The sequence below is a fragment of the Triturus cristatus genome, chromosome 5_1 (genome assembly GCF_964204655.1).
Source record: "Triturus cristatus chromosome 5_1, aTriCri1.1, whole genome shotgun sequence".
Taxonomy (NCBI): domain Eukaryota; kingdom Metazoa; phylum Chordata; class Amphibia; order Caudata; family Salamandridae; genus Triturus; species Triturus cristatus.
In genome coordinates this window covers 166,228,842-166,249,886 of record NC_140587.1, presented here as the reverse complement: position 1 = coordinate 166,249,886, position 21,045 = coordinate 166,228,842, and the positions used below count along the sequence as shown (strand labels likewise).

General features: G+C 50.6%; 1 protein-coding gene across 7 annotated transcripts in view; it reads right to left on the bottom strand.

Annotated features, from left to right (window-relative positions):
* Positions 1-418: 418 nt before the first annotated feature.
* The window catches only part of LOC146830535 (tyrosine-protein phosphatase non-receptor type 22-like), a 542,480-nt gene continuing 521,853 nt past the window's right edge, over positions 419-21,045 (bottom strand). For all 7 annotated transcript variants that reach the window (XM_085604743.1, XM_085604742.1, XM_085604746.1 and 4 more), the window contains one exon: positions 419-1,566. In XM_085604743.1, the coding sequence (XP_085460869.1) occupies positions 1,502-1,566 (65 nt within the window). In that variant the 3' untranslated portion in view covers positions 419-1,501. The remainder of the gene's footprint in view (positions 1,567-21,045) is intronic.

Genomic DNA, 21,045 nt, shown 5'->3' with positions numbered 1-21,045 from the left:
GGTTGGGCTGTCAGAGCAGGGGGTGGAGGAAATATGTGCACTTAAGTGCGCATGTTGGTTTGGTCGGACGTCTTGGGCCGGCCAAACAGTCATGGGAACTTAGCATGTTCTCCACCTGGCAGTATTACACAGCCTAGCTGGAGAACATGCACAAGCTCCCACTCCCTGTTAGACCACTGCACCAGGCCTCTCAAACCAATCACGATGTTGCATGTCATGCCGGTGTGCTTCCTGCTTCCCGGAGTGAGGAATTGAAACAGAGGTAAGTGTTATCTAAATTTTTTCGCCCCACCTCGCCACCCCCGTTCTGTACCCACTGCCACTGCAAATTAGGAGCTGGCACCAGTTCACCAAGTCATACTTTTCCCTCAAAAACTAGCAATTCTGAAATGAATAATTTGCACCATCACGAGACATGAACAACGTATTAAATGTTTATTTCAATCTTGCAGGACTCAAACCTTGACTTCATTTTGAAAATACCACTTCAGCTGGTTGTTTGAAGCCTTCTTGTGGCCATATCATGGCAGTACTCAATTCTAATAATTAGGAGGGAGAGAATGTTATGACTACAAATACAAATTGGCAGGTATTATAGTGCAAAGTACATATATACTATTGCTAGAAATCCATAACAGTGCAGTGTTTAATTTACACAATCTTTTTATTGCACATTTGTATGACATAACCTTTTTGCTGACTGAAAGGTGTGGCATGACACACATTATAAGTCTGCCCTTGTTGCAGCAAGTGGGCAACACTCAAGAGAGATGATTAATTACCCGAATTAACGTGGAAGACGAATATTTCAGTACTCTGTAATTTCATATTGTATAATTATAAATCTTTCACTGTGGCTCGACATGAAAAACAAAGTATTCATTACGAGAAATTAAACCACACACGATATGCGGAGTACATAACTGTCTGTGCTTGGTGCGTAGGCATGAGTGCATGTTTGCATTGTTCTCTGCACACTCTGCTCTACAAGGGCTCAGGGATCAGGACTATGGAGCATTCTTGCGCCCGGCACCTTCTACTGCAGATCACATGAGACCTTTGAAACACTCCGAAAAGATGACGGTTCAAGTGTTTCTTAAACTCTTCGAGTTTCCATGTGTGAAAGTTGTTCTGGTGTCCAGTTCAAGCCTGTAGCGAGCCCTGCTGTGGGGATTTGATCCTTAATTTGGGTCGAGTGAAGAAAGGAACACATTCTGGAATGACCACACGAAACATGTAGGATCTTCTCCTCCCAGGCTGCTGTTTCCGATGTTGAAGCGGGCTCTTATGCTACAGTGGGGGCTCAGCATATCCCCTCTTAGATCTTCATTGACGTTGGTTTTCTATATGCTATTCAAGTAACTTCGAAGACGGTTTCTTTCTTTTGACGTGGGTGTGTACTGTGGCCGTTCATGTCAGCATAGTCAGATGTAGATATATGGACAATGTTCCTCTGACAAGCTGCTCAGCAAAAGGGATAAAGTTCTGAGAGAAGCTTGATTTAAACTTCCCATGATGCGGGTGGACTTCTGGGTCCTTTCGGTTTTGAAAAACGGGTTCCAAACCCTAAAGATTGAAAACAAAAGAAGAGATACAGTGTTTGGTCTAGTGATGTACAAATAAGAGAAAAGAGGCACAGTAGGACAGGATTTCAATTCTGGGCTAGTCTCAATATCAGCAATTTAGGGGGGGTCATTATTATCTTGGCAGGTGGCCTGCCACTTCTGGTGTGGATCTCTTGTCTTCTGTGTGTTCACCAGTGCAGCGGTTACACAGAGGGCAGAGGAGTTTGCAGTGTGGGTGCCAGGCTGTTAGGGCTCACGTTGCAAGCTTTTTTGAAGCAGGGGTCTGTTTCTGCAAAATAACATTCAAATGGCTATGACACGCTGAAATGATTCGCTCATTTGTATTGGTTGCTCTGCTTCTTGTGGTGATCCTGAACAGGAAAAATATTTGGTCTTTGCCATTCGGTAATTAGAAGGGGCATGTTGAGGGCGTCCCTTCCTAATACCAAATCAAATGGGTATGCACAAATGTTTTGCAACCAAAATGTGTTCACGAAACATTCGCAATTTACCCCCGACTCAAAGTTGGAAGTAACCCATTCACAACTGTGAAAGGGCCCCTAAGGGACCGCTTCCCCTTTGAGAACGGTTGGAAAAATAATTTATAAGAGCAGGCAGTTGTCCAAGAGACCACTGCCTACTTTTAAAAAATAAAACTTCAAAGTTGTATTTTCTTCTTCTTAAACGAAGCCCATTTTCCTTTATGGAAAATGATTTTTTTTTTTTAAGTTGCTTTATTCAAAAGCAATCACAAACATGGTAAACTGCCAATCCCAGCAGGCGACTATCCCTGTGATGGCAGCAAATCACAGTGGGGCGCAAATTGTGACCCGACCTCATTAATATACATGAGGAGGGTCTATTTTCGACCCACTCCAAATCACTTACATAAGGAATAGCGATTTCCTAATTGCGATTCACAAACAAATCACAATTAGGTCATCACTATTCCCATTTTTGTACCTCTAGCCCTTAGTGACTACACCACACCCTCCCTGGGGTGGTATCAATATGTTACTCCCACTAGGCTTAAATGATCAAAAAAATGAATAGTCAAAGAAAGAATGGAGCTATTATTTGGGTGTCAGATTTAGGTCAAAAAAGTAATTATGATTTATCGAATGTCAGCAATAGGCTAAAATCACTAGTTTGACAATCATTTTTGTAGTAATTCAATGTTTGATTTTGTCTGTGTAAATTAATACTTCTCTTCATGAAGGGAGAGTGACTAAGATCTGCATCTGCATGGACTGCAGAAATATTACTTTGCTCCCTACTTTTTCCAAAACCATGGAACAAAAACCTTGCAAATTGGCTGTCACTTTGGGATCCTATTTGCTAAATATGCGTCTAAAATTTCTACCTCCCTTGCGTTCTTAGATTGGACACATACACAATTGAATATACTTTATCTATGCACTGCAGGACGTCCATAGCCAATTAATTTGTTGATTCGTAAAATATATGGATTCTGAAACAATTTGTTGCACTATGCGATCTGTACTGAAGGGTAATGCCACTAAACTGGCTATGGACTCATTGGCAGCCAAAGATCTGGTCCAATTTTTAAATAAATCCAGTCCTTTTTCTAGGTTTTAAGACTAACTAGATTGATTTGCATCGGGTATTCTGGTTTGGAAGAGTAGGGAAATCTTGTTTAAAAATATATGATTACCTGGCTATTACAAAGTTTCAAAAAATATTTTAAGAATTAACATAGAGGTGCGATGTCTATAGTGTAAACCTCATGCAAAGGGACACTATCTTTTAGATGAAAACAAGTTGTCGTAGTTAGTGGTTTTATCATTTTAAATACATTTAAAATAATTTTTATTAAGTGAACAAATAAAAATAATTAAGCATTGTATGTAAGTCACACACATAAGGTTCCCTGCTTTACTTTAAAAAAGTATACTGCAGAGGGAAGGCATTCTGTTATTTAGGCTCGCAGCTTTGGAGTGCATCCCGCGTCACCGATTGATTGACGAATACTTTGTACTGAGCAAACAACTGAAACGCTTTCTTTTCTGTTAACCTTTTATTTGACTTGCCTGTTGGTTATGTTGAGAGGACTTCTAGTACCAGAATGCCTTTGGGGACAGTGCACTTCAGAAATATATACATAAGTACATTTTCAACCTTGAATCTTAATAAATCTGATGTATAATACAACAAGGGGTGTAGTAAAGTGGTAGTCATGTTGTAGAGTTATCACTACAATATTGTTTTGAAATTACTGATACAGTGCATCATAAACATAGGCAGCCTTGCCAAATTGTTAAGAGAACTAGAAAAGGAACAGATCCCCACTGTCCGTACTATTTTTTGGCTGAAACACAAAGGGGTCTATTAGGATGTATGACCAGTGTGTACACGGATGTATACGACCAGTGTGTACACGTCGGTGTACACACTGTTCGTACACATCCGTGTACACACTGGTCGTACACGTCCGTGTACACACATGTTCGTACACGTACGTGTACGACCAGTGTGTACACGTCCGTGTACGAACAGCGTGTACACGGACGTGTGAAATCTTTGAAAATATCAAGGACCCCCTGTAAGGTATATATGTCAATTCCTAAGACAGGGCAACAAGCATAATGGGTAATAACTTCCTAGGCAATCACAGTAGGATAAATATCACAATGAATGTATTTTTCAAACAGCAGAACCCAAAAATGGTCTAATAAAGCACAGTGTACCACTTAATAATTATAAATAAACTTTTTTCTTTATTGTAAAGAAAAAATAATTTGTCATATAAAAAAACTTTTAGACCATTTACAATCACAGATTAAAAAAAGGAACACATTTTTCCAATACAGCAAATGAATAGATCTAATTTTCTCTGGTTATTTTTTTTTAAATTGTTAAATGTATACACCATATAATTTGTGTATAATAACCACAAAAAATGAGAAACTTATACAATAACATCAAAATAAATCAACAATTCATTAAAATACAATGCGGCAGTGGATTATCTTCGACGAGCGTTTCGGCGCACTGGCGCCTTCGTCAGGAAAGCCACACAATTTTTTCCTGAAATTAAGAGGTACACTGGAATTATATTTACATTACCATAATCCTTTGGTTTACAACAACATATTTAATACAAAATCAGCTCTTCCAAGAATAACATATATTAAGTGGTACACTGTGCTTTATTAGACAATTTTTGGGTTCTGCTGTTTGAAAAATACATTCATTGTGATATTTATCCTACTGTGATTGCCTAGGAAGTTATTACCCATTACACGGATGTGTGAAACGCAATGTGCAACTGGTGCCGTAGGGGTACGTGTAAAACGCACCGTACCTGTGTGTGGATTGTCAAATTACATAGGGGACACATGAGGGACAAGTATAAGGGCCTAAATGCATGCTGGTTGTCATGGAGACCGAGTTTCCAGTTCAACATTTTTCATCAGGTGGCCAGCAAAAGTCGGTTGGAAACAATATACAATGTTGCAAAGTGGTTGTTGACTTGACATCATGCTCAAATTTTGAACCATGCAAAGACCCCCACTGGGGTATGTTTGAAGGGATTGGAGGAAACGTAGGATGCAAATGAGACTGACCAATCACTCTGTACTCCTGTAAATGAATGCCCCTCAGCAAGGCAAATATAAGTCAGCCAGGACCCATGAGAGAGCACTTGCCTTCACAACCTTTCATTCCACACCACTGCTGCTGTCATTGCTTCCTCTGGCACCATGTCCAGGTCTGTGGAGAGGGCCCAGCCATTCACCCAGGAGGAGAATGAGGCGTTGCTGGACGTCATCCTCCCACAGTACCCCAGCCTATATGGGAGACCAGAGGAGCAGGTGAGTGCTGACTCCATTAGCTTTGACTGTGCCCCTTTTTTGTGACTATCACTTCTGGCATTGTGTCCAGGTGTGACAGACATGCAATGTTGTTTATAGTGGGTCCCAGGGGGGGAATGCCTTATGTCTCCCATGCAGAGCATGATGTGGTTCATGTCTGCACTCCTCACTTGCATTGTGCTTACTGTGACAATCACTGCATGGTGCATGGCACATTCAGCCTGGCTAATCCTCTTGGGCATTTTATTTCTATAGTCCTGATGGGAATCTGTGGTCCCCCCAGTGTGACAGGTGACTGTACACACAGATGTGTGTGAGTTGAGTGTAGCTGTGGTGAGAGTGTCCAAATGATGTGTACGCACCCTGGACATTGCTGTGTGTGAAAGTTCCCTGTCATGTGGGTGAGTGTCTATGTGGAGTGTTGCACCACAGCTGCATGGAGGATGCATATGCTCTACCCATCTGATGTGAGCTGGGAGCCGTGCTGTGTGTCTGATGTGTTGAGCTAGCCCCACACCTGTGACACCCCCCAGTCAAGTGGCACATGTGCAGAGTGAGGTTTGTATCGGCTGTTGCCAATGGCAGGTGATTGTTCTGTGCCTGTGTGTGTCTGTCTACTCTGCTGAGGTTGCGTCAGTGTCCTGGGGCATGTGACTGCTTTGAGGTGCTGTCCATAATCCTGGTGTTGCTTGTGATGCACAGTGTGAGCAATGAGCAGTGATTGTGTCGCACCCCTCATGCCACCTGTGTACTTTCAATGCCACGTAGTGCATTTTGGCTTCCCCAGAGGCTCATGTCCCTATGACAAAGGTGCTATGAGTTGGCTGCATACTATGCCCTGTTCAAAAAAGCAAAAGTGTTCTAATGTGTGTCTCTGTGACATGGAGCAGGTGTTGTGATGTTGTCTCACTTTGTCATCCTCACAGGTAACCGCCTATGAGAAGGGAAGAATTTGGAAGCGGGCCGTCAGGACCGTGATGTCGGTGGAGGGTCGGTGTCGGCGCCTACCCCAAGTGAGGAAACTCTGGCAGGACATCCGGTGCTGGACCAGGAGGATCGCCGGGGTCCTGCTGGAGGACTCACCTCCCCGAAAGCACGGTGGGCATCGGCGACTGACCCACCAAATGAAGCGTGTCCTGGCGGTGGTCTTCCCTGACATGGATAGGCGGTTACAGGAGAAACAGCAGCAAGGCGGGGGTAGGTACATGTGTGTTTGTTGTGTGTCAGCAGCTTTTGGAAGTGCTCAGTCGCCTGGATACACTGCCAGGGTTTATATGTGCAGTGCATATCCTGTTCCCCCAAGTCAACCGGTGCTGTTCTTCCTCCCTTCCCCTCCTTGACATGTGTTCCCTGGTCTGTGTGTAGTCACTCTTGCACAAGGTAATCTAGGCTGCCAGTTAATCCAAGTGCCCAATGCTTGCAGCATCATGTGTGGGGGTGGTCTGTGACAAGTGTTGGGACCTTGCCTGTGCCCTGTCCAGTTCAGTAATTTGGGGGTCCATGATTGTTGGCACTGATGCAGAGTCTCAACATAGGAGTGTGAGGCTTAAAATGAACAGACTTGCAGCATGCATGACCGGCGTTGTGGCCTCAGACATGATGTGCATGAGGGGGAGATATGCATAGTGCGGGGACAGTTGCTCCTGTTGCAGTCAGATCTATCCAGGACCATGGAGCAGTGTGGCCACTACAGTCCCCTGAGACACCTTTTCCTAGGAATCATGTGTGTCATCCAACACTGTGGACATTCTCTGTGTGTTCAGCATAGGTTGGCCTCTGTGGCATTGTTCCCTGGCCTCATTTGTATTTACGTAAAGTGTGCTACATGTGTCCACTGTACAGGGTGACCCCAAGTGGCTTGTGCATACTCACACTGGGCAGTGCCTGTGTGTCTCTGTACAACTATCTGATGATTGTCTCAGGTAGGGGGGGGGTTTGTGCGGGCAAGGCATACATGTCCAAACCTTATGTCTCCTTGCCAGGTCTGGCCTGTGTGTGATGATAGTCTGAACAGACACTCAACATGCAGTGACTCAGTCATGTTGTGCAGGGTTTAATGTTTGTGCTTTGCAGCATGTGTCAAAAGTTAAAAGACATGGCTCCTGCACATGCATTTTTGGCAACGGTGTGTGGTCCAGATGCTGTGCTCAACTGTCCTCAAGTTCTTTGCTGTTGTGTCATAATCTCCATTGTTTCCAAGTGGCATGGTGGCTCAACCAACTGGGTAGTGCAGGGCCTACATATGTGCGTAGTATTGTAGATGTTACTCATGATGCTTTTCATGATATGCACTGTGACCTATTTAGTTTGGACTCATGTGTCATATGTATACAGGTGTCTGATTATTTCCTGTCTCTTCACCTTGCCCACAGCATCGTCGGGGGACACCGAGGGAGACACCTGCACGGACGTGGAGGAGGGATCCAGCACCGGTGCCTCCAGTGCTGGCGAGTCTGGCGCAGCAAGTGGCACGGAGGGCGAGGGGAATCAGGCGGAGGACCTGTCTGGTGGCGACACCGACTACGACGCTGACGGGTCCGAGGCTGAGCTCCCAGAGGGGGCGGAGGCTGCTCCAACAGTTGACAGCAACAGTACATCTATCGCCGCCCCCTCCATTCCCATCACCGCCCTCCCAGTTGCTCCGGTCCCTTCTGTCCGTGCTAGGCAACAACATGTCTCCTTCGTGCCAGGCACCGCACCCTCTGTCCCTGTCTCCCCTGCTGCCCTCACTGCCGAGTCTGTGGACATTCTGCGGCAGTTGCAGGTTGGGCAGACATCGCTGCTGAGTGTCCTCCATGGCCACACCAGACTGCTAACACAGATGGTGTCGTACATGGAGGGCATGTCAGCAGCGATGTCTGACCAACGGATGTTGCTGAGGTCCATGGACTCGTCACTGACGGCAGCAGTGGGTCTCCTGCAGCACTTCATCCTCCCCTACCCCTGCACTATCCACACTTCCCACTCCCATGCCTGTCCCAAGCACACCCAGACGTTCCCAGGCACGCACCCCACCAGACACAGGCAGCACACCAACACGGAAGGGCAAGCGCACACCTCCTGTCACGCACACTCAGGGGGAAGAAGGCACACCCACTGGGTCTGGGGCACACAGGCAGACACGCAGCCACAGTGGGAGTCTGCATTCCTCACTCCCCAGTCCCTCCAATGTCACTCCCCTCGGCTCCTCTGCCCCACAATCTGAAAAGGAGATCTACTTAGCTGGGCTGGGCCTCAGCCCCACTGGTTCACCAGCCTGCAAACGGGCAAGGCACTCCACGGGTAGGGGAGTTGAGCCCCCCCCTGTCCACCACCTACCCCAGTAGCGCTGCAATCCATCCCTCCGCCCCACCCCCCCCCTCCATGGGGCCTGTGGGTTCTTAGGGTGCAGGGGAGAAGCTGGCCGAGCTTGCGGATGTATGCAGCGCCCTGCTAACCACCACCTTTGGCGCTGCCCCACCCCCTGTGGTGGAGTCGTCCGTCCCTGAACCCACAACACCTACCCTTGCCCCTCCTGTCCCTGCGGTGCCTGGTCCTTCCCCACATGATGCCCCCACCCCAGTGGATGAACAGGAACAGTCAAATGTGCAGGCAAGCTAGGGGAGACGCGTGACAATGTGTCCCCCCCAGGGGCTACGCATCTGGACTGCCCTATGGGCCTTGTAAATAGTGTATTTTCCTAATTTTCTTTTGAATGCTGAATAAAGCACTTTGTTTTTCCTTTGCACACTATTGCTTTTCTGGTATTGATGTTGGTGCTGCTGCTCCCTGAGTTGGGGTGGTGATAATGTGTTAGGTGTCTGGATAATGTTGTAGTGTGCTGCTCATGGGGTGGACCCTGGTATCTGCGTGCCAACACAAGGTCTCTGCAAATAATCTTTGGTCATGTAAGCTCTTAGTGTTTGGAGACATTGTCCCAAGGAGTGTTCCTTCCTCTGTGGCACCTGACATCTTCCCTGCAGGGTGTTTCCCAATTGTTGTGCTGACCTGTGTCTACATTTCCTTGGTGTGTGACGGATCCCTTCAACTATGGCCATACCTGCTCAGCAATGTCTCCGCCTGCATTGTCTGTGCCATCCTTGGTAGTCACTGTACTTGTGTATGGAGTATGTTGCCATGGCTTCATGTGGAAATGGTCCCTTTTACGCACTATGCATCTGTGTACTCCCAGCCTAGCACACATCTGTTACTTGTTCTGCTGGTAATTTGGGCACCTGACTGACAATTGTGGGCATTGTATCTGTGGGAACTCCACCCTTTTCCTTCCATGGGAGACAACGACTTGGTGGCTGTCCCAGCACCTGTACATTCCTATCAGTCCTGGAATATGCGTGACAATGTGTGTTCCCTTTGGCTCTCTTAGTTTAGTAGGGTTTAACATGACTATGCAGTCTTGTTGCATGATCTCAGTGTGTGTATTGTGCTGCATCCGCCAGGGGTGGGTATGCATGTGTCATTTGTCATCACACACACATGTGGTGTGTCATGCAGTGGGGGAAGGACATCCATCCTCATGGGAGTGGGACACTGCTGTCAGTGATGTGTTCTTATGGCACTCTCAACATAGTCGCACATTGTGGATGCCTTCATACACCCATGGAGTTGTGCTCATCTGAGGATGATGTACACACCCCCATGTCTCTGTCCACTGCTGGGAGTGATAGGCGCCCACCCCTCATATGTCTGGGCACTGCTGGGAGTGATAGGCACCCACCCCTCATATGTCTGGGCACTGCTGGGAGTGATAGGCACCCACCCCCATCTCTCTGTCCACTGCTGGGAGTGATGGGCAACCACCCCTCATATGTCTGGGCACTGCTGGGAGTGATAGGCACCCACCCCCATCTCTCTGTCCACTGCTGGGAGTGTTAGGCACCCACCCCAATGTCTCCCCTCATATGTCTGAGCACTGCTGGGAGTGATAGGCATCCACCCCTCATATGTCTGGGCACTGCTGGGAGTGATAGGCACCCACCCCCATCTCTCTGTCCACTGCTGGAAGTGATGGGCACCCACCCCTCATATGTCTGGGCACTGCTGAGAGTGATAGGCACCCACCCCTCATATGTCTGGGCACTGCTGGGAGTGATAGGCACCCACCCCTCATATGTCTGGGCACTGCTGGGAGTGATAGGCACCCACCCCATCTCTCTGTCCACTGCTGGGAGTGATAGGCACCCACCCCTCATATGTCTGGGCACTGCTGGGAGTGATAGGCACCCACCCCTCATATGTCTGGTCACTGCTGGGAGTGATAGGCACCCACCCCTCATATGTCTAGGCACTGCTGGGAGTGATAGGTACCCACCCCCATCTCTGTCCACTGCTGGGAGAGATAGGCACCCATCCCTCATATGTCTGGGCACTGCTGGGAGTGATATGCACCCACCCCTCATATGTCTGGGCACTCCTGGGAGTGATAGGCACCCACCCCTCATATGTCTGGGCACTTCTGGGAGTGATAGGCACCCACCCCTCATATGTCTGGTCACTGCTGGGAGTGATAGGCACCCACCCCCATCTCTCTGTCCACTGCTGGGAGTGATGGGCACCCACCCCTCATATGTCTGGGCACTGCTGGGAGTGATAGGCACCCACCCCTCATATGTCTGGGCACTGCTGGGAGTGATATGCACCCACCCCATCTCTCTGTCCACTGCTGGGAGTGATCGGCATCCACCCCTCATATGTCTGGGCACTGCTGGGAGTGATAGGCACCCACCCCTCATATGTCTGGGCACTGCTGGGAGTGATAGGCACCCACCCCTCATATGTCTAGGCACTGCTGGGAGTGATAGGTACCCACCCCCATCTCTCTGTCCACTGCTGGGAGAGATAGGCACCCACCCCTCATATGTCTGGGCACTGCTGGGAGTGATATGCACCCACCCCTCATATGTCTGGGCACTCCTGGGAGTGATAGGCACCCACCCCTCATATGTCTGGGCACTGCTGGGAGTGACAGGCACCCACCCCTCATATGTCCGGTCACTGCTGGGAGTGATAGGCACCCACCCCCATCTCTCTGTCCACTGCTGGGAGTGATGGGCACCCACCCCTCATATGTCTGGGCACTGCTGGGAGTGATAGGCACCCACCCCTCATATGTCTAGGCACTGCTGGGAGTGATAGGCACCGACCCCCATCTCTCTGTCCACTGCTGGGAGTGATAGGCACCCACCCCCATCTCTCTGTCCACTGCTGGGAGTGATAGGCACCCACCCCTCATATGTCTGGGCACTGCTGGGAGTGATAGGCACCCACCCCCATCTCTCTGTCCACTGCTGGGAGTGTTAGGCACCCACCCCCATGTCTATGTCCACTGCTGTGAGTGATAGGCACCCACCCCTATGTCTCTGTCCACTGATGTGGATCGTAGCCAGACACCCACCCACCCGCCTGCACCCTTGGTGCAGTACACTGCTCTCCTGGGCATACACCCCCCCCAATATACTGGTCAGATGCTGCACCAGGCCCTATGACAACATTTGTGGCGTGTGTACGCCTTGTATCACTGATGTACTGACGCAGGGATACGGCCCGTACCCACGCCTTCAGAGCGTGGGTACGGGTCGTACCACGCATACCCCTACGTAACCCCAACAATGGTGGTACGGGCCGTACCCACGCCTTTAGAGCGTGGGTACGGGCCGTACCACCATTGTTGGTGTGACGTAGGGTTACGGGCCGTACCCACGCTCTGAGGGCGTGTGTACGGACCGTACCACCATTGTTGGGGTGACGTAGGGGTACGGCCCGTACCCACGCCTTCAGAGCGTGGGTACGGGTCGTACCACGCGTACCCCTATGTCACCCCAACAATGGTGGTACGGGCCGTACCCACGCCTTTAGAGCGTGGGTACGGGCCATACCACCATTGGTGGGGTGACGTAGGGGTACGGGCCGAACCCACGCACTGAGGGCGTGTGTACGGACCGTACCTCCATTGTTGGGGTGACGTAGGGGTACGGCCCGTACCCACGCCTTCAGAGCGTGGGTACGGGTCATACCACGCGTACCCCTACGTCACCCCAACAATGGTGGTACCGGCCGTACCCACGCCTTTAGAGCGTGTGTACGGGCCGTACCACCATTGTTGGGGTGATGTAGGGGTACGCGTGGTACGAACCGTACCCACGCTCTAAAGGCGTGGGTACGGGCCGTACCCCTATGTCACCCCAACAATGGAGGTACGGTCCGTACACACGCCCTCAGTGCGTCCACGTCCACTTCCGTTGTGGCAGGACGCAGGCCTTGGTGGACACAACCCCCCGAAGTGACCGGACCCTGGAGGTAATGTATGCACAGGTCATATCTGCTTTTTTACTTGGGTGGGGGTTATTTTTCCTGCCCCTGCCCCTGCCCCCCCCCCCTTTGCCCCTGGGTGTTGTTCTGACCTTCTGCGGCATCTGCGGCGGTTTCTGTGCACCAGGTCGTAGGCTATGAGGGCCGGGATGACACGTAGGATGGGGTCCATGGCTGTCCGTCGTGTACAGGTGCTCCTTCTTTGCGTCGTCCTCAATTTCCCGGGAGTTTTTGGCTGCCGTAAAATATTAGCCGTGCGGAGTGACGTAGGCACGAATCGCACTTGCTGGTCCGTAAAACGCTGCCTGACTCCATCCGGACGTCACGTACGCGATGTCCCGGATCGGAATTGTGGGTAATTTTTTGCCGCACGTAGATTTGTACGAATCGTACGGAAAGGGTATTTCTGTACGATTCGTACTTGCTGGTTTGTAAGGAGGATTTCCCGGGTACGAGTTGTACGGAGAATACGCTCCGTACGACCATTCGTACCCGGGTTTCACAGGATCGGAATCGGCACCTTGGTGTTAAACGTAATAAACACAACATTTAAAAGGACAACACTAAAGCAATACCAAATGACAGACTACATTGAATTCATAAATATAATTTGATATCACAAAAACAAAGACAAAAGTAACAAGACAATGGCCGTGAAATGGATCTTCCACGCCCGTTTCGGCGCATGCTGCGCCTTCATCAGGAAAACCACAAACAGTTTCTGTTGAATGATCAAGATTATGAGGTCCATTAGGATGGCGGGCAGAAAAGCACCCTGACCGCCATGGAAGCGGAAAACAACCGCCTGCCAGAACCGCGGGAAAACCGGCAGCCAAATTAAGACCAACCGCCCAAAAAATCCGACCGCGGGCAGAGATGGCCAAAATCCGTCCGCGGCGGTTGGATTCGCGCCGGAAAAACACCAACCCGCCGCAAGTATAGCGGAGACACTGCACCGGAAATTAGGATATCCCGACGGTCCCGTGGTACGTACCGCTGTTTCTGACCGCCGCGGTCGCACAATGGGATGAATGGGAGAGCCAGCGGAAGAGCTGAAGCACAGCCACCGCGGCGGACGATCCGTAAAAAATATGGTGGACGAAGCAAAAAACCCACAAGAAGACCAAAAAGTGCACACAGAAAACTAGCCATGCCCCCCAAATACATAAAACACACCCCAATGACACAACCACATGGCAAAAACAAAAATACAAATCCCAGGACAACATACCTATCAGCAACACCCCAATTGGACACACCCACATAGCTGAGTATAAAAACAGCCCCTTCCCTGACCACAATCCCTTGCAATACTCCAGGAGAAAAGGGACACATAACCCAGCTGAGAGGAGAGGCAAAGGACACAACATCACTAGCCACACCACACACAGCACCACCACCACCTCCACACCAGCACAACTAACCCCCCTGCACAACACAAAGCTTACACATCACAACCACAACCACCACTCACACTCCTGCACCCACAGCCACTTTGCACACCACACACCATGGCCACACATAAAATGCCCAAATTCACTGAGAGTGAGTTGAAGGTCATGGTAGATGAGATAGTCAGAGTGGAACCACAGCTTTTTGGCACCCTGGTCCAACAGACACCATTAGCCACAAGGACACAAATGTAGGCAAGGATAGTCCAAAGGGTCAATGCAGTAGGGACCACCCCAAGATCAAAAAAGGAGATCATGAAGCGTTGGCATGATCTGAAGAGGGTGGTCAAGGAGAGGAGGAGCAAGAACGTTGAGCTGGCTCAGAGGACTGGCGGTGGTCCTCCCATTCCACCAAAACCATTCACACAATGGGAGGAGAAGGTGCTTGCCATACTGCATCCAGAGAGTCTCACAGGTGTAGCCAGGGAAGTGGAGGTTGGTAAGTACAAACAAATGACTACCGCCACTCTGCTATGTACTGTCTTGCACAACTACAAAGCTACACCACCTAGGACACATACCATCCATCTGCACCACACACTCACAAAAACATGGCTCACAGATCCAACATTCACCCACTCCCATTCACTCCAAACGTAGCTACCAACATTACCATGGGGGCATGTGTACAGGCAGACAGCACTACAACTCCCACCAGGCCCCCTGGCCCACAGCATCAGCAAGATGGATCCCTCACCCCACACCACCCCGAAGCATGTGTCAGCCATTACACAAAGCAAAACCAAAGGAAATGATGGACGGAGTGTTGAACAAGACATGGCTTGGCAGTTCGGGCTGGACTGTTCCCATGAGGCACAGGGTCAGACTGATTTGCATATGGCCATGTCTGAACTGGGGTGGCTGAGTGGGCTAAAGAATGGTGATGGATTAAACCCAGATCAGTTGACTGGGGGTGAGTGCTTGCAATGTTCAACACTCCGTCCATCATTTCCTTTGGTTTTGCTCAGCCATTACACAACCCACATCAAACTCACAGGTAGGTAGCCATCTTCACAGTGAGGGTGTTTGTGGGTGGGAGGCCTGCACCACTACTCCCACCATGCCCCTTGTCCCACAGCCTAGTAAGATGGATCCCTCCCATCACCCCACCCAGAAGCATGTGTCAGCCATTACACAACGCACATCAAACTCACAGGTAGGTAGCCATCTTCACAGTGAGTGTGTTTGTGGGCAGGAGGCCTGCACCACTACTCCCACCATGCCCCCTGTCCCACACCTGAGTAGGATGGAGCCCTCCCCCCCAGCAGTTGGAAGCCATTGCATCACCCTCATGAAACTTACAGGTAGGTAGCCATCTTCACAGTGAGGGTGTTTGTGGGTGGGTGGCCTGCACCACTACTCCCACCATGCCCCTGGCCACACCTGAGCAGGATGGAGCCCTCCCCCAGCAGTTGGAAGCCATTACATCACCCTAATCAAACTTACAGGTAGGTAGCCATCTTCACAGTGAGGGTGTGTGTGGGTGGGAGACCTGCACCACTACTCCCACCATGCCCCCTGTCCCACACCTAAAGCAGGATGGAGCCCTCCCCCCAGCAGTTGGAAGCCATTACATCACCCTCATGAAACTTACTGGTAGGTGGCCATCTTCACAATGAGGGTGTTTGTGGGTGGGAGGCCTGCACCACTACTCCCACCATGCCCCCTGACCCACACCTGAGCATGATGGAGCCCTCCCCCCTAGCAGTTGGAAGCCATTACATCACCCTCATCAAACTTACAGGTAGGTAGCCATCTTCACAGTGAGGGTGTTTTTGGCTGGGAGGCCTGCACTGCTACTCCCAACATTCCCTCTGTCCCACACCTGAGCAGGATGGAGCACTCCCCCACCCAGAAGCAGTTGGAAGCCATTGCAGTACACCAAACAAACTTACAGGTAAGTAGCCAGTACGTGCACCCACCCATTTGTCACAAATTAAATGGTGCCATATGACAACACCAGCCCTCTCATTGCACAAAGAGGCATACCTACCCCATTGCCAAGCACAGTGTGCACACAGGTAAGCTAAGGAAACTGTCACAGCTACCAAAGTGTGACACATCAATGCACAAGTAGAAGAAAGTCAGGGCACAATCATGCACAGCACCTAGTTACATGTGTATCACCACGGGGCAAGTGCAACAAGGACCATTCGAAAAATATGAAAGCATGTGTGGTGGCACAAATCAAGATATGCACATGGCAGTACAAAGGGATGCAGGAGATGACAATGGCCAGTCCGTGGCCAGATGTGATGTCTGCCAGGTCAGACAAATAAACAATGAGTTCTTAACTAAACACATGTTGTGCCAGGCCCTAGATGGCAACAAGTCCCTGTAAACCTTAATTGGCAACGGGTCGCATGGTATGCCTTGACATCTCACACCATGGACAAGTAATGCCTGTACCACTGCATCATGTCAGGAAGCACAGTAGTGCACATATTCAACAATGTGATGATCTGTCAATTGTGCAGTGTACAAAAAGTGAATGGCACACAGCTAACACAAAGCTTGCCGGGTGCACTACAATGACCATTTCCCATCTGACCCACAGGTGACCAAGAACTCACTGCAGAGGACAACACCAGCAACCTGCAGAGCCAGTCTCCCCCCCGGTACATGGACTCTCGGATGTTGACTCCCAGGATTCCATGGACGATGAGCTCGAGGCCAGCCCATCTGGTGTGCCAGGGAGCAACAGGTCCCAGGACCCCATCGTCCCCACACCACATCTGCGCCAACAACAACTTCACAGCAGCCCCTGCTGTCACGGCCTGTGCGGCCACCGCCACCACCACCACCACCAGTGCTGCCTGCAACACCCTCCCTGTCCCAGAGGATGACCTGCACACACCACCAACGGAGGAGAGCAGGAAGAGGATGCGGGTGCCCACAGTTGTGAGGCAACAGGTCTGGGGCAGCAGGGCAGGTAGGAAGGGCAGGGTCACCCACGGACACCAGGAGGCTGGGACTCACTCCCTGGAACACATCACCAGAGTCCTGGGCACATACGAACAGGCCCAGGGATGAACGGGCCGGTCGGACGAACTGTTGCACGAGCTCATCCTGCTGATGAGGTCCATCGACACTCGCATGGGACAAATCGTGGACCTCTTGGGACAGCAAGTGGAGGTACTGAGGGACAGGCATGCACCACAGACAACACCTTCACCTCCCTCTGGTGGGCCGCACGATGACAGGTCACCATCCTCCATCCTCCCCTGCACCCACAGAGAGGGGTGAGTCCTCTGACCCCACTGGCCCTGTAGCAGGGCCCCCCCTGCCAAACGACAAATGGGCCGTCCCAAGAAGACCCTGGGAGTATCTGGAGGCCAAGCACCTGCCAGACGCCAGTCACGGAGCCAGCCATGATGGCAACCCTGTCCACCACTGCACTGACTTTTTGGGCTGTCCTTACCCACACTGCCTTGTGAATGGCATCTATCTGTTGGACTGGGTCACCACAGCAATGTGGTGACTACTCGATTATCTCATCTACCACAACTGTCAACTCACTGCTCCACCCCACCCCCCAATGAAAATGTACACCCCCCTCGCATCTCACCATTGCAAATAAAATATCCTTACACACATGTTGTCGTGTCTGCTCCGTCTTTATTGCAGGATGCACAGTCTTCAACATGATCACAATGTACCAGGAGCATGGTCTGTATGTAGGCAAGGAGAAGTCGAAGGCACCTAGGGAAACACAACAGAACAACTGTCACTGGTCTGGGTGTGGCATCACAGACATCACACAACCCCTACCATCAGGATAACCCAACATGCACATGTCACAATGGCCAACAAGTGTCAACATAAACGTCCTGTTGATGTTCCCAAATGACATGCCCCAGAAACATTTCCAACCACCACTGAGCCTACAACTGGCTGATGCTACAATTCTCACATGCCCCTTCACAACAACAGCAATATCAGCAGACAATGGGTATGTTGCACATTGACACCCACCGTCAAGTGAAGTAGCGGGTGATGAGCTGTTCACGCAGGTCAACACATTCCTCCTTTCCACTGTCCTCATCACTGGACACGGCTTGGTTTGCAGGCTGGGGCCTTGGGTCCTCAACATCATCCAGGACCAGGGGAATCTCCTTGCGATTGGCTAAGTTGTGGAGCATGCAGCATGCCACTACAATCTGACACACCTTCCTGGGTGAGTATGCCAGTGCACCTCCGGTCTTGTCCAGGCAGCGGAAACGTGACTTGAGCAGACCAAAAGTACACTCCACCACACGACGTGTCCTCCCATGGGCCTCATTGTAGCGGACTTCAGCTGGGGACCTGGGATTCCGCAGTGGGCTCAGCAACCAGGGACGTTTGAGATATGCAGTCACCTAGGTATGACAAACACAAATAGACATTGCAACGTCGCAGAGGCAGAGGGCAGCAGGTCACACACCCAGCACACCACATGACTAGGCATACTCACCCACAATCCATGCACGCTCGGGAAGAAGATTAGCCATCAGCTGGGGCACTATGCTGTTCCGCAGGATGTAGGAGTCATGGGCCGAGCCTGAGAATTTGGCACACACGTGTGAGATGGTCATATCTGCCAGGCACACCACCTGCACATTGATGGAGTGGTAATGCTTGTGATTGCGGTAAATGTGCTGACTTGCCTGTGGTGGCACAAGACCGACATGGTTGCAATCAATGGCCCCAACAACATTGGGGATGAGTCCAAGGGGATAGATGTCTTCCTTCACAGCTGGCATTTCAGCACCCCTGCGGAAATGGATGTATCTGTCCTTGTATAGCATCATGGCGAACAGTACGCAGCATCATGCTGAACATCGGTTGTGACATCCCACCAGCGCTGACCACTGTCTCTTGGAACGATCCAGTGGCAAAAAATGCAGGGCTGCCATCACCTTATAAGCTGGGCTGAAAGCTGTTGGATATGTCCTGCGGGGCTGCAGGTGGGACTCCAACAGATCACAAAGGGTTTCAGGGTGGCTCTGTCCAGGCGGCATTTCCGTATGATCGCAACATCCTCCATGTCCTCGAGCACTGTCAAGTGATGAATCAAATTTGGCCTCCTCCTAGTGGAGATGATAGTGAACACGTGTCAATGCAATACATCATGAGATGTGCACAGCACATCACGTTCTGGATGACACAACAACAGCAATGACTGACATCAACCTTGACTAACAGACCAGCTCACATGTAGGGAAACCTTCATGTGCACAAAGGCCACACCTGTCAACTTACACAAGACAAGTACCTCAAACACCACCTTGGTCAATGTGAATGCACATGGGGATACAGCCACATTTCAAATGGGCACGCCTGGGAGTATACCATCCATCAAATGTGTAACTAATCTAACCCATTGTCTCATACCTAGCTGCTGTACCTGTCACACCTCAATGCGTCATTACAACCTGGCACACATCTACCACACAATGACCACAGTCGGCGCTGGAATGACGAATGTGTGCATGAGCAGACACGAGAGGCAATTCAATATAGTTCATCATTCATTGGGACGAGCATCGCTGTGATTGTCACTGCACCCCAACACATTGACATGTGTACACATTGTAGAGTCCAAAACAGCACTGTCCTGCATACACCAACATCACATCCATAAGTGACATGTGAGTGGGTACAGGCCAATCTACGAAACACACACACAAACATGGCATGTGTAGCCATCATTGGAGTAAATGGGAGATTGGCCTCGTGTGCATGGTGATGTTCCATTGACCATCTTGGCACTGTGCACTGTTGATGTTTGACAGATGGGCATTGCGATTGTATGGCACCCGTATTGCGGTCGTTACCGCCTGGCCCCGGCGGTGTGTCACCAGCACCCCCATTCACACAAGTGCGGTAGTCTTAGGCATGGAGACATGCCCAAATGGCGGTGGGCATGCTTCGCCACCCAAATCACGGTGCCTCGTGTCAATGCATGGCACCCATATCACAGTAGCTACCACCTGGCCCCGGCGGTGTGTCACCAGCAATTTTGAAGATCTTGGTAGGCGTGCTCCGCCACCGCGGATGCGGACATTGGCTGCATTTGAAAGATGCACCATCGCGGTAGCGCACCCCGGGCCCCAGCGTTGTATCACCGCCATGGAGCATGCACTTACAGCCAATGGGAGCCATGATTGTGGTGACATGATGCAATTTTGAAGGTCGCGGTAGGCGTGCTCCGCCCCTGTGGAGGCAGTCATTGGATGCATTTGAAAGAGGCAGACCTGGACCACCAATTGCTGCAGCTTGGAACCTTTGAAACGACCCCAGGGGGCTATATATGTGTGGGAGTGAGCCTCACATTGCCACTGCTCCCAGAGCCTGCTGCCTGAGGCCCCTCACCTGCTGCTGCCTCCAGGGACTGCTGCCTGAGACCCCTCACTCGCTGCTCCCTCCAGGGACTGCTGCCTGAAACCCCTCACCACCCAAATCCCCTGCTGTCGTCTCATGTTCACAGTGATGGCAAGGACAGAGAAGATCCGTGCCAGTCCCTTCACGAGTGAGGAGCTGGAGGTCCTGGTGGACGAGGTGCTCACACAGTACCCAAGGCTATATGGTGCCCCAAATGTCGTGGTAAGTCTTCAACATTGGTGGGGTAGGGCAGGGGGGCCACATATGTAGTTGGACTGATGCAGTATGTGCCTGGGAGTGTGGGGTAGTGTCATGCACTGCCTCACATGCTGTCTCCAGTGGGAGGGTGTGTGTACCCAATGCCACAGCTTTCCCTCCCTGCACATGTATGTATGAGTGACCTGTGTTGTGTTGTCAGCCATACAGTGATGTAGAAGGTTGTTCTTGCTGTAGTCAGGACAGTGATTGCTTGGCTGGATGGCTGTGTGTGCCCCTGTAGTCCATCTCAGTGTGAGCCCAGCTGGCCTG